Consider the following 12494-nt stretch of genomic DNA (forward strand, 5'->3'; position numbering starts at 1 on the left):
AATGCAATTCATCGACCACAATTCTTTATGCCCTTTCATCATCCCGATTGTTCCTCATACCAGTCTTCCAGAAGGAAGGTTAGCGAATGTGCTATAACTACAGTACACACTTAACGCCCATCCCTTCCCGTCGACGAGTCAAACTCACTCTTATCTTAGCCCAGCCCAGCCCCATAAAAACTTTTTTCTTTTCTCGCAGCAACGTCCGTGTCGAGCTTACCCTGTAGCAACGCTCGATTCTCCACTAAACTGGCGTATTGCACTCAACCACCACCACGAATTGACCGCGTTTTCTCCATCACGACCTCCCCGCTACGATTCAATTGGTTATCGCAAGGCCATAGCTCTTGCCAGCAACCCGGTTGGATTCATACACGATAGTCGCCAGCCCATCAGATTTTTGTTGCCTCTTTTTACTGGTGCGCGTCCTGTCCCTTTGAGCAATGGGAGCGCAACAGAGTCAGCTGGTGAACGAAGACGACGATCGATCCAGCAAAATAGACCAATCCCAATTTTCACAAGACGAAGACGACCACTCGGATCGCGACGACCTTCACGATATCAACGGAATCGACGCTTCTGAGCGGGATCAGCCCGTCTTTTCCAGCCAGCTACCGACGTCTGCACGCCGCGACCGTGAGCTCGGAAAAATGAACTCTACCAAGTCCAGAAAGCGTCGCAGTACGCGGCGGTCTTCCGACGCCGACCAAAGCCTACCTCCCGCCTCTTCGCAGGACTTTGACCCGCCCTTCATTAAGCACGAACCCAACGGAACTCAAGAGGAGGAAGACGACGAGGATACAATCATGCAGGTCAAAGGTGATCCGGGTGCTCTCGACGAGGAACCTGTTGCAGTCCTCGAAGATGAAGAATTCGGTGCCGAGATACTAGAAAAGGCCAAGAGGGAGAGACGAAAGCGCAGAGAGATGAAGAAGGCACGTAGGGCGGAGAAACTACGCCTCTCGCAGCAGAAGGCTGACTCTAATGCCATGGACGAGACCGATTTACATGACGCGTCCCAAGTGAATGGTGTGTCATCAGAAATGCACACGACCAATGGGTTCGTTGCTGTCAACCATCAAGTCCCGGCCAGCCCAGAAGCAGTGGAGACGTCAAAACCTTCGAAAAGGCGCAAGCGTCAGGCTGCCGCTAGCCCCGTTGCTGAAGAGGCGATCCAGTATGACGAGAATGGGCAGGTCAACAATCTGGCCCTTCCCACGAGCAGTGCCAACGACTCTGTTGTTCCTGTATCATCACCCCTGAAACGCAAAGGCCGGAGCTTGTCAGACAAGAAACAGCATAAGAAGCAAAAACAACAAATGGACGATGTCGAGGAGGAGGACGAAGGCGCAACACAGATGTCGGTTCCATTCGCCGATGCTGCTCAGGATATCTATTCCCAGCGGTACAATGAGGCGCAGTCCTCTCCTAGCGAAGCCCGTCGCCAGCGACGCTCTCAATCACGGGCCGACTCCGTCGAGGCTGAACAGTCCGAGGACGACATTGCACGGCACATTAAGCCTGATCCGGCCCGTGAAAGCGATGAAGAGGAGGTTGTACCTCAGACTATGGACATCGACGAGGATAATGATGAGGACAACGAAGATGGCTTACCTGCCAACAGCCATGATGCTGAGCGAAACACAGCAGAGGATGCGGTCGATAACGAGAACCACCTCGGCTCTGATGACTTGGGGGTGGCAGAGCCTATGGAAGTGGACCACGATTCTTCCGATGATGGCTTGAACGGAAACGCCGTTCCTACTCCTAGCTCAAAAGACAAAACTTCAGGTTCAGCTAATGGTCAAGCGTCGCGCCAATCCGGTTCAAAACCCAGCACTGGACGCAAACGTCACGCAAAGCGTCCATTCAACGAAACTGAGCAGGGTGAGGAAAACAATCGCCAAGCTATCGAGGAGCTGCCCGCTGCCTCCCCTGCTGTTACTGCCGCCAAGCGCCGCCGTGGACGTGGTGACGCAGCTGGAGAGGAAGACGACAACGCAGCGGCAGGCCCTTCAAGTGCGGCCAATGGCAAAGTTGAGACGAATGGTGGCACAAGAGCGCCTTTCTTAAAAGCACCACGGAAGGTGCAAGACCCCAGAAAGGGAGATGAGATCACTGGACCTTTCAGTGAATTTGAGCTTCGTAATATCGACAAAGCTCTGAAGCATTGGCAGGAAGACCACGACCTTACGGATTACGATCGCAATGAGCTTATCCACCAGAACCCGCAAAATGCTGCCGCAAAGGCGGCTTACTGTGCTACGATGTGGGACGCCATCCAAGCCGTTGTACCACAGCGAAAACGTCAAAAGATTATCAGCCAGTGCCGTCGACGCTACCACAACTTCGACACTCGGGGCTCCTGGACCCCTGAACAACATGAAGAACTTGTTCAGCTCTACCAAGAGCACGGGCAAGCACCGCAAAATCGGCGGATTGATCAACCGTTTTCCTGAAGACGTCCGCGACCGAATCCGCAACTATGTCGTCTGTGGTGATAAGCTGAAAACAGCTGCATGGGATCCAGCTGAAGAGAACAGACTCAAAGATATCATTGCAGCATCACTGGAGCAGATTCGTTCAACAATAGCGGATCCCGAATCGGATTTGAATCGCGGGAAGAAGGAGGAAGACCTCATTGACTGGCAGGGTGTAAGCGAAGGCATGCATCGAGAACGCAGCCGCCTGCAGTGCATGATAAAGTGGAAGAAGCTCAAAGCAGCCATGGACGCCGAGCATAATGCTGACGTGAACCCCGATGAATCAATGGCGGAAATCATCAACAACGCCCGCGAGGAGGCCATGCAGATTTCTGGCCGTGATCTCTCCAAAATTGCCAAACGCATCCATGACACTGGCGCAATCAGCTACGGACGTATTCCTTGGGCCAAGGTCCATGCCGAGGGCGTCGGAGCCAAGTACTCGCGGCCGACTTTGATAGTAGCATGGTGTCGAATGCGTACGTTGGTACCGGGATGGGAGCACGCTACTCCCCTAGATATTGCGTCAACCCTACGGTCAAAGTTTCGCGAGGAAGGAGATCTACAGTTGCCGACTGACATCAATCTCGAGGAGGAGTACAAGGAGCTGGAGAAAAAGGTTGTCGCGATGCTCAATAAGAATAACAAGAGCAAAGCCAACAAGAAGACACCCAAGAAGAAATCGGCCTCGGCCAACCACCAGCAGGGGCGCAAGTCGGCCTACCTCGCCATTAAGAGTGACGACGAGCAGGAGGACCGAGAAGACGACAATGAAGACCGAGATGATGTCAATGAGGGCCGAGACGACGACGCTGCCGCTGCTTCCGAATCTTCAGATGTTGATATGGGAGTTGGCCCTTCGTCAGCCAAGATTCCCTCTGATCGCGAGATTGAGGAGTCGGACCTGGACGAAGCACCACCCACCAGCACGAAGGCCAAGGGCAAAGGCGAGGCCAAGGCCAAGCCAGCCCGCAGGCATTCCACCAAGAAAACGCCCAAGGGCAAGGGCAAAAGGAAAGGCGTGGAGCCAGAGCATGGTGGTGGACGAGCAGAGCAGCGACACTGATGCTGAGGATGCCGAGGACATCCCGGCCCGCATCAACGGAGCGTCGCCCTATAAGTTGGGCTAATTGAGGAGGAGGGAGGAGGAGGCGGGTGGCAGGTGGCAGGTGGCGGCCTCTCATGATGATGTTATTCGTGGACGATGTGTGAATCTCGCAAGGGGCGGTTTCCTGGTTCATTTACTTCTATTGATTACAGTTGCTTAGTATGATGTGGCATCGATAATTCACAGTCGAAAAGAGAAGCAAGCGTTAGAACGGCATATGGCATTGGTTCATGACCATGCTTATATTCATGTCCATTTGCGGCGAGCGCTCTCAAGACGATTAGCGTCTTTCTTTGGTTATAGCAAGCTATATATGGCATTTCTAGGGGCTCAGACCGTTAGAGTGTATGAGTATAGATAATGTAATCGATCGTAGTTGAGTGGTGCTCTCTGCAACTGTCCTACCGTGCCAATCATCCCATCATCAGCCAGACATGAACTGCTACCTGTTATCAAAGTAAGGCCATGTGGATGTGCATTCTCTGAGCTTGCTCTACCAGGACCATGAATTGACGGGAGAAGGGGACATCTCTTGAGCTGTCGGCCCGTCGTAGACAATCCCCTTGACTGCGAACAAGTACGGCTCCGTGATATGGAACGGGTGCGTGCTTCAATCAAATATTCAGATGGTGAGAATCTGTGCCCTACGGAAACATGTACATTTACCAAGTCAACGAAATTCAAGATAGCCTACTGTTTCCATACAACGCAGCGTCTTGGGTAGCTCAATCCATGATTCAAGTATCAAGAGGCCCCGAGCATCCACGAGTAAGAGGCCACTAGTAGTACCTCTAGTACTGGTATTGAGTATGGCTAGTTCGCCTTCTCTTCGCTGGACAGATACTAGGTTAGGTACTAGACACATAACGGCCTCGTGGGGAACCAAGCATTGATAATCAATAGGCTTACAAATAAATGCATTGGCCGAGGTGAAGGCGATGTTGCCCCACCGTGTGCCTCGGCTGCCGTGAAGGCGGTCGGGTCTCGCTTCACTTTCTGCAGAAGAAGAAGGTCGAAGAAGCGGGAGAACTAAAAGCGTTGAAGAAGCCAAGAACTCATCAAGGTACAGTGGTTGGGGATGGCTGGATGAATGGAGCTCTCGGAAAATTTCTTGAAGAGCCAGCCAACCAGTGAACAGTGAACAGTGAACATCCCTTTGCAGTGCATATGCTAACATATTACGGTGGCATTGCATATGCACATGGTGCGTCCGCCTCCGGAGGGGACGATGGTGGAATTATGTAGCAGCCTCTTTCTGTCGGATTAAGGTGCTTATTCTGGCAGCATACGGAGTACAGACTTCGAGACCAGAAGAACGCGCAAGCTACAATTAGTCCCCACGACCTAAAGAATTAGAGAGAGCTAGGCAGACCACTGGACAACGCAGAGCCAAGTATCAAATGGCCCCGGGAAGTTTCTATCTGCAAGACTCGGTCTCCGCCTGCTGAATCCGGCGTGCAACTCCGTCCCCATTGGCCGATGATCATGGACAAGCGACAGGGGTTTCAAAGTTTCGCATCTCATGCTGAGCGGAAAGATGTGCAGGACTATGGATGGATCCGGATCGGATTGCGGTTCCCTTTCCTGGAAATGCCGTCCGTCACTCTCAGGGAGGGGTGCTTTTGGAGGGGAATGAATGATGAATCTGCAGCAAAAGTTACTTACCTAGGTGGATGACGCCATTTTATCGTCGTGCATTTCTACTACAACGGAAGACGGTGAGTGCAAGTGCGAGTGTACTGTACCTACTACCTTTCTATTACACGACGACTGCATTCATAGATGTACAGTACCATGCACACACACACATACACATGGTTGATTGGATATGCGTAACTTGCCCGCATACGCCACAAAATGACATGATGTACGGATATTCGATGGCAGATGGCAACATTGAACCGAGGTAGGCTGCCTGAAACCAAGCTCATGTTGCTGTCAACTTTCGGCTTTGCATTGATTGTCGTGTCCCTCCTTCTAGAAGCTCCTTCCTGGCAGGTGTGGATTCGGCTACTGTTTTGGGGCTCCTCCGAACGGCGATCCCGCCAAATTCCTCGCACCTCGACTGCCGTCTCCGTACAACTCTCCGGCGCCAGCGCGCAATGGTGGATGTGACATCGGACTGATGGGGTTGCTGTAGTGGAGGGACACATCCTCCCATCTACATATGTACGAGCGCACGCAGCCCATATTTATTTTAGGGGGGAAGATCTGTTCTGCTTCCAAGGACCGACCCTTCAGGGCTCGGGAGGCGTACCTAGTACGTATGCGATCATCAGACGATAGGACATAGCATTTCCATAGCAAGTGCAGAGAGGTTGATTGAAATAGACTTGAGACCCCCCTCATTCTCCCATTCTTGCTGTTGTTTTGAACCTTATATTACTTCTCATTCCTTCCCTCCCACCCTACGGACATCACCTACAGGAACACCCCCCCCCCCACGTATATATCACTACGAACCCGAAATAACATCACAACCGACAAGATGGCTGCCCGCGAGATCCAGACCTTCGTCCTCGCCGAGAGGCCTACCGGCAACGTCGAGGTCGGCAAGACCTTCAAGCTCGAGAAGGGCCCTGCCCCCTCCCGCCGACCAGCTCAAGGACGGCGAGATCCTCGTCGAGGCTCTGTACCTGTCCCTGGACCCCGCCATGCGCGGTTGGTTGAACGGTATGCTCTCCCCCGTCACTAAGTAGTACCTGAAAGAGACCATCGTCGCATTCTGTTATGTCGCGATCTCTCTCTGTGTCTCTTGTGTGTGTTGGAAGTTCGCGTTGTGGCTGACATACGGTGGTGGGGTAAAATAGACATGCGATCCTACGTCCCCCCTGTCGCCATCGGCGAGAAGATGCGCGGCGCATCCGTCGCCAAGGTCCTGGCTAGCAAGAACCCCAACGTCAAGGAGGGCAGCCTCGTCACCGGCTTCACCGGCTGGACCGAGGTCGCCATCCTCGGCGACAAGCAGTTCGAGACCGTTGAGCTCCCCAAGGGCGCGGAGGTCACAGACGCGCTCGGTGTTCTGGGTGAGTCGACTTCCCCCTTCCGACTGCATACCTTATGTTCTTCACGGACGTACATACTGACCACTTTGTCCTTCCCCCCCCCCTCAACAGGCATGACCGGTCTCACCGCCTACTTCGGCCTCCTCCGCATCGGCAAGCCCCAGAAGGGCGAGACCGTCGTCGTCTCGGGCGCCGCCGGCGCCACCGGTTCCGTCGTGGCCCAGATCGCCAAGCTCAAGGGCTGCCGCGTGGTCGGCATCGCGGGCACGGACGACAAGTGCGCGTGGCTGAAGCAGGAGCTGGGCCTGGACGAGGCACTCAACTACAAATCCCCTAACTTCAAGGAGGACTTCAAGAAGGCGACCCCGGACTATATCAATGTCTACTACGACAACGTCGGCGGCGAGATCCTCGACATGGCGCTCGCGCGCGCCGCCTTCCGCGCCCGCTTCGTCATGTGCGGCTCCATCTCGGGCTACAACAACCCGAACAAGGAGGCGACGGGCGGGATCAAGAACCTGTTCAACGTCACCGCGCAGCGCATCCACATGGAGGGCTTCATCGTGTTCGACTTCCAGCAGGACTACGCCGAGGGCCGCCGCGAGCTGAGCCAGTGGCTCGCCGACGGCTCTCTCAAGCGCAAGGCCACCATCGTCAAGGGCGGCCTGCCGGAGGCCGAGCGCGCCTTCAGCCACCTGTTCGAGGGCAAGAACACCGGCAAGCTGCTGGTCGAGGTCAAGCCTTACGAGGTGAACGTAGGTGGCTCCCGGTTGTGATTTCGGTCCGCCAAGTTGATTTGATGCTTCCCTTCAAGTTGGCTTATGTCGAGCGGGCGAGCGAGCAAAGATACATTTGAGTAGAACGGTGTGTGCTGACTGTGGTGTGTGGTTGTAGTAAGTTGTTTTCTTTTCATATAAAAGAGAACGACGGATGGAAGACGGCACCTTTTGGGCTGTCGAGGCCCAAGGACGCGGAACTGGTTAAGCCAGCGCAAGCCTGATGTGGCTGGTATATATTACGTGGGAGGTTTCCTTGGGATTGCCTCTGGATCATATTGCATTGTACGGTAGTTCAGGACTCTTTGCATCTTTTTGCATGTTACGTTACAGGAATGAAATTACGATATCCCAAATCCCGGTTTCTGCTTATATGCGTGTAAGTCGTCTCCTGATAATCGCGCCCTTGACCTGGCTGTTGGCAAATATCGAAATGCAGGGCATCACTTCGTGATTCGAAAGCATAATAAGGGGCACATGGAACAGCACCGCCCGCTAAACAAATACAGAATGCTGCCAGATACATTAATATGTAGATAATTTACTGTCCAGTTCATGACACCAACCTTAGTATAGTAGCCATTCTGCTTAATTGCGATGCGATCTGATACGAGTAGAATTGAATAACGCGAACAGAAGAACAGAACCCCTCAGGCCCAATTGGCAGAGGGGAACTTAATGGAAGGCCCACTCAAAAGTTGACCCGCGAGGCGCTCAACGCCTCTCCTAGACGCGTCAAGCTCCAACCCACCATTTCCATGTGATCCGTTAACTATTTCCACCATCAGCAACGCGTCTTAGGCTGGTAACATTTTGGGTCTTCTAAAACGTTATAATGTCTGTATAACATCGTTTTCTCTGTTTGTTTTATTGGATTTTATATATGCGCAATCTCATCTACGTAACCTCTGAACGCGGACTCGCGCTTGATCATATCATAATGGATCGCGACGCGCGAGTAGCCAGCAGGTATGTTATCTTCCACCAGACGCAAAGTGCTACGAAACCCGAGATGCACGGCTTGCGGTCTCCCGACTGAAATACAATGACTAACAAAAGTCGTTCCAGGCCTCAGCTACGCACATACAGCAAGCGCGCGACCCCAAGAGACGATTGCGAGCCCCCAGCGAAGAAACAGAAAACCCACGATATCGCGAAACCGACAGCAACCAGAGTGCCGAAGGCCGCATCATCCACCAAACCTGAGCCATCATGCGCGAAGAACCCGAAATCGAAACGGCCCGAACTGCCAGCCCCGCGGTCCCTGGAGCCAGCGAAGAAGGGCACCATCATGAGCTACTTCAAAGTCACCTCTCCATCGTCTGGAAGCGCGACGCCGTGCGAAGTCTCTTCCGAGGCCGTAAATCCTCCGTCCACACCACCGTCTTCACCACCGTCTTTGTCAACACACGACCGAAAGAGGCGGCGCAGGTTGACTACAAAGCCTTCTTACCAAACAACACCCGAACTCGAGAGTGAGAGGGATGCATCCGAACCAGCAGCGGAGGATGAGTCCAAAGAGAAACCTGGGGCTACTACTGTGGTTCTCAGCGAGGTCGCCACACAGAAACTCAACCAACAGGACAAAAGCGAGGAGTCTCGGCTCGAGGCCGAGAAGCGCGGAACGACGAAGAAGATGGCGAAGCCCAAGAAAACGGCTACGGTGCAGACCACTATAGTCTTATCCCTGAACGAGACGGGGTTCGTCGAATGTCAGGAGTGTAATATGTTGTACAATTCGCTACACGCGAAGGATGTCAAGCTACATGCGCGACGTCACGCTGCGGTTCTGCGCAAGGCAAAACTGGGAGAACAGGAGGATGACTGATCAGCAAGGTATTGGCATGTTCAGCATTGGGCGGCGTCTACGGAACAGGGAATGAGTGGATGATACCATAGATTTGGCGCGCTTCAAGTCTTGAATTTATAGCAATTGGCCACTGGGAGTATAAACCATTATATGTACTGATCTATGTCTTCGTGTCGTGGTGATTTCGTTCTGTCGACAGTTGCTGTACAGGTATGGGTTACTTGTAAGTTATTGCCGATTCTCGAGATCTCTTTCTCCTCGGTCTCTCCTGTCTCTTACAGAGACCTGCGCCAGAGAGGGGGTGTACCCGAAGAGTCGAAGATGCAGGCTAGAACATAGTGTCAATAAATACAAATCACTCTTCGTGGTTACCATATGACAACTAGTCCGTATAATTCTAGCTATAACCCAACTCGTTCAAGGAGATATGACAGTGCAGTATTCTGAACGCTCAAATTTGCTAGATCCCATAATTTGACCTCTATTCTAACCTAACGTGTTCCTTCTCTACTGACTTCAACACTACATAGATTCAGCCATTGAGTTCTTTATGCCGCGGCCCGTAAGATGACTGCTCCCATTCTCATCCTCTCAGCCAGTGTTTCCTTCATTTCCCAAATTTCTGTACGGGATATTTCACTATGTCTGCTGTAGCCGTCCTAGCTCACATGGGATGGTTGGACGAGCTCTGGGGTGGGTCAACAACCATTTGAACATGGCTAATACGAGCCGTGGTAAGGGCAAAGTTGATGTTGTCTGTGAATACGAGCAGCCTACATTATGGAATACGAAATTCCCTGGCAAAATTCATTGCTTTTGTTTGTCTACAAGAACGGCAAAATCCTGTTGTTGTTGTTGTTGTTGTTGTTGCGTTTCAGTAGACAGTGGCATCTAAGTTGGGTACTTTTCAGTGGTAGACCTGGACACGGGACAGGTGCAGTGTTTGGACCCATGGCGGGGCCCGGCTAGTAGCGATAAACGATAAGATAAGATTGTCAAAAAATAATTTGGGACCTGGGAATAGCGTCAATGGAACCCAATTAGCTGCGTCCCTCATCCAGCTCCTAGTCAATTACACACAAACACAATCAAGATGCCGAAAGCACGCTCGAAGCGCCAATCCATCCGGGAGGAGCGCAAAGCGAAGCGTCAAGAGAAGCACGCCGACGATGCCGACGCCGAGGAGCGCCAGGCTGCCAAGCGCCAAAGAATAGACGAAGAAGGCAACGCCGCCTTCCAAGGATCCGAAGAGAATGGCGCCGAACCAGCATTTGAGCAAGGCCATGAGCAGCCCGAGAAGGAATTCTTTGGTATGCTCACAGACGAAGAGCAAGAATACTTCCGTTCCGTAGACGAAGTGCTCGACGTCGACGAATTCCCATCGCAAGAAGATCGCGACATATACCTATCCAACGTCTTTATCGAAGCCCAGGGCAAGGAACTGAAATTGGCCTGCAGTCAATCATGCTCTCGTTTGCTGGAGAGGCTGATTATCATGTCCAACACGCGGCAAAAGAAGAAGCTATTCGAGCAGTTCGCGACCCATTTTCCTCAACCTCCTGCAGCACAGATTCGCAAGCCACTGCTGCGAGACGCTTTTCGTGCAATCCGCGCCTATAGTGACGCGCGAACTCACTGGAGAACATGACGATAAACCTACCGAGTCCGACGAACAGCCATTGCCTTTGATGGAGGAGCTGTTCCTTCTCAGCTAGACGAACTTGAGGGCCACTTCAGCTATCTCTTGACCGACCGATTTGCCTCCCACAGCATACGAGTTCTTTTGATGATATTATCCGGCCGACCCTTGGAGGAGTCTTCTACAAAATCTCTCATGCACAGCAGACGGAAAGAGAAGATATCCGTACCATGGACGTCAAATAACACGAGCGACAACAGCGCAAGTGCCCAAGCGCGGGCCGTCCCATCAGTCTTTACGTTGGCGGCGAAGAAGATCATCGGTGACTCTACTGCCGGCATGGATGCGACGGCCTTGCATGTTCTTGCGACCCATCCGACAGGTAACCCGGTCCTTCAACTATTGTTAGAGCTCGACATTTTCCCTCAACCCCAAAAACGACGCTGAAGGCGGCGAGATGACACTCCTCTGGCGACTTCTACCCGGTGCACCAACATCCCTGAAAGATGAAAAGTCCCCGCCAACGATTTCGTAAACGCCATGCTATACGATCCGGTCGGATCTCGCCTCCTCGAGACCCTAGTCACCCACTGCCCTGGAAAAGTTTTCAAGGCTATGTGGAGGACCAACTTGGGTCCTCGCATCCACAGTCTGGTGCGCAACGACATTGCTTCGTACCCCGCGATCCGAATGTTGAACCGCGTGGGTAAGGAGGAGCTCGTGGCTGCTATGGAGAAGATATTCCCAGAAGTTCCCAAGCTTGTCTCTTTGTCTCGGTTCAATGTCATAAAGACCCTGTTCGAGCGTTGTCAGGTTCGCGAGGCCAAGCCCGAGATAGACTCGCTTATGAGGGTTCTGACCGCCGCCTTGGGCCGAGATAAGAAGGAACTCGTCCCGAAACTCTGCATTCCGAAGGCCGCTGATGAGTCGGAAACCAAAAAGGGTCAGCCATCCATCTCGAAAGCGCAATCGGTGATTGCCTCTCATGGATGCCACCTCACTACGACGCTACTTTCGATTCCTGGCCTACCTGCCAAATCAATACAGACATCGTTACACAGTCTACCACCGGAGGTTCTCCTGTGCCTTGCTACGTCCTCTGGGCCGACTGCCCACGTCCTCTTAGCGGCCTTTACCAGCCCTTCACAGGACAAGGTCTTCCACAAGGCGCTCGTCGCCGCCCTGATACCCCACACCATGGAGCTGGCCCAGTCGCAGTACGGCAGCATAGTTCTCAGCTCCATCATCTACATGCCCACCAGGAGCGAGGGCATCATGCTGCCGTTCCATCTCAAGGAGCAGATCATGACGAGGCTAAGCCAGCACGAGCCGGAGCTGCGCGAGACGTTCGAGGGGCGCAAGGTCTGGCGGGCGTGGCAGGGGGGATATGTGGAAGACGCGGCGGGTGGACTGGATCGCGTGGGCTAAAGAGGTGGATACCCAGTCGGGCGAGGCCGTGGAACTGCCCTGGCAGAAGAAGAAGGCGGCGGCATCCGCGGCGGCTCCAAAGCCGAAGCATGGTGGTAAAGGTGATGCTGGGGACAACCCGAATATGGTCGATGTGGACGGGGGGGCTAGGAAAAGGAAGAGAGGGGCTGATGTTGAGGATACGGAAATGAGCTAGAGGACTAACTGTTGATCCACGGTTTGTATCGAATAGATGTCGAATTAAC

At 53.0% G+C, this 12494-nt stretch overlaps 4 protein-coding genes across 4 annotated transcripts; all 4 read left to right on the plus strand.

The window, feature by feature from the left end:
- Positions 1 to 443: 443 nt before the first annotated feature.
- Positions 444 to 3549, plus strand: PG994_012449 (myb-like DNA-binding domain-containing protein; the record flags this gene model as incomplete). The annotated part of the gene is given in 2 exon segments (XM_066863858.1): positions 444 to 2307; positions 2324 to 3549. The coding sequence occupies 2 exon segments, from the start codon at positions 444 to 446 to the stop codon at positions 3547 to 3549; spliced, it is 3090 nt and encodes a 1029-aa protein (XP_066712968.1).
- Positions 3550 to 6079: 2530 nt separating this feature from the next.
- On the plus strand, positions 6080 to 7372 carry PG994_012450 (nadp-dependent leukotriene b4 12-hydroxydehydrogenase; the record flags this gene model as incomplete). Its single annotated transcript, XM_066863859.1, has 4 exons — positions 6080 to 6139; positions 6192 to 6264; positions 6402 to 6617; positions 6708 to 7372. The coding sequence occupies 4 exons, from the start codon at positions 6080 to 6082 to the stop codon at positions 7370 to 7372; spliced, it is 1014 nt and encodes a 337-aa protein (XP_066712969.1).
- A 940-nt stretch (positions 7373 to 8312) lies between these two features.
- On the plus strand, positions 8313 to 9200 carry PG994_012451 (uncharacterized protein; the record flags this gene model as incomplete). Its single annotated transcript, XM_066863860.1, has 2 exons — positions 8313 to 8341; positions 8432 to 9200. 2 exons carry the CDS (start codon positions 8313 to 8315, stop codon positions 9198 to 9200), a joined length of 798 nt encoding a protein of 265 aa, XP_066712970.1.
- Positions 9201 to 10275: 1075 nt separating this feature from the next.
- PG994_012452 (Nucleolar protein 9) lies at positions 10276 to 12445 on the plus strand (the record flags this gene model as incomplete). The annotated part of the gene is made up of 4 exons (XM_066863861.1): positions 10276 to 10801; positions 10859 to 11203; positions 11336 to 12183; positions 12266 to 12445. 4 exons carry the CDS (start codon positions 10276 to 10278, stop codon positions 12443 to 12445), a joined length of 1899 nt encoding a protein of 632 aa, XP_066712971.1.
- Between the last annotated feature and the right edge of the window lie 49 nt (positions 12446 to 12494).

The sequence above is a fragment of the Apiospora phragmitis genome (assembly GCF_038363925.1).
Source record: "Apiospora phragmitis strain CBS 135458 chromosome Unknown utg000010l:1.0-9815664.0:1.0-9183399.0, whole genome shotgun sequence".
In the NCBI taxonomy this organism is placed as follows: domain Eukaryota; kingdom Fungi; phylum Ascomycota; class Sordariomycetes; order Amphisphaeriales; family Apiosporaceae; genus Apiospora; species Apiospora phragmitis.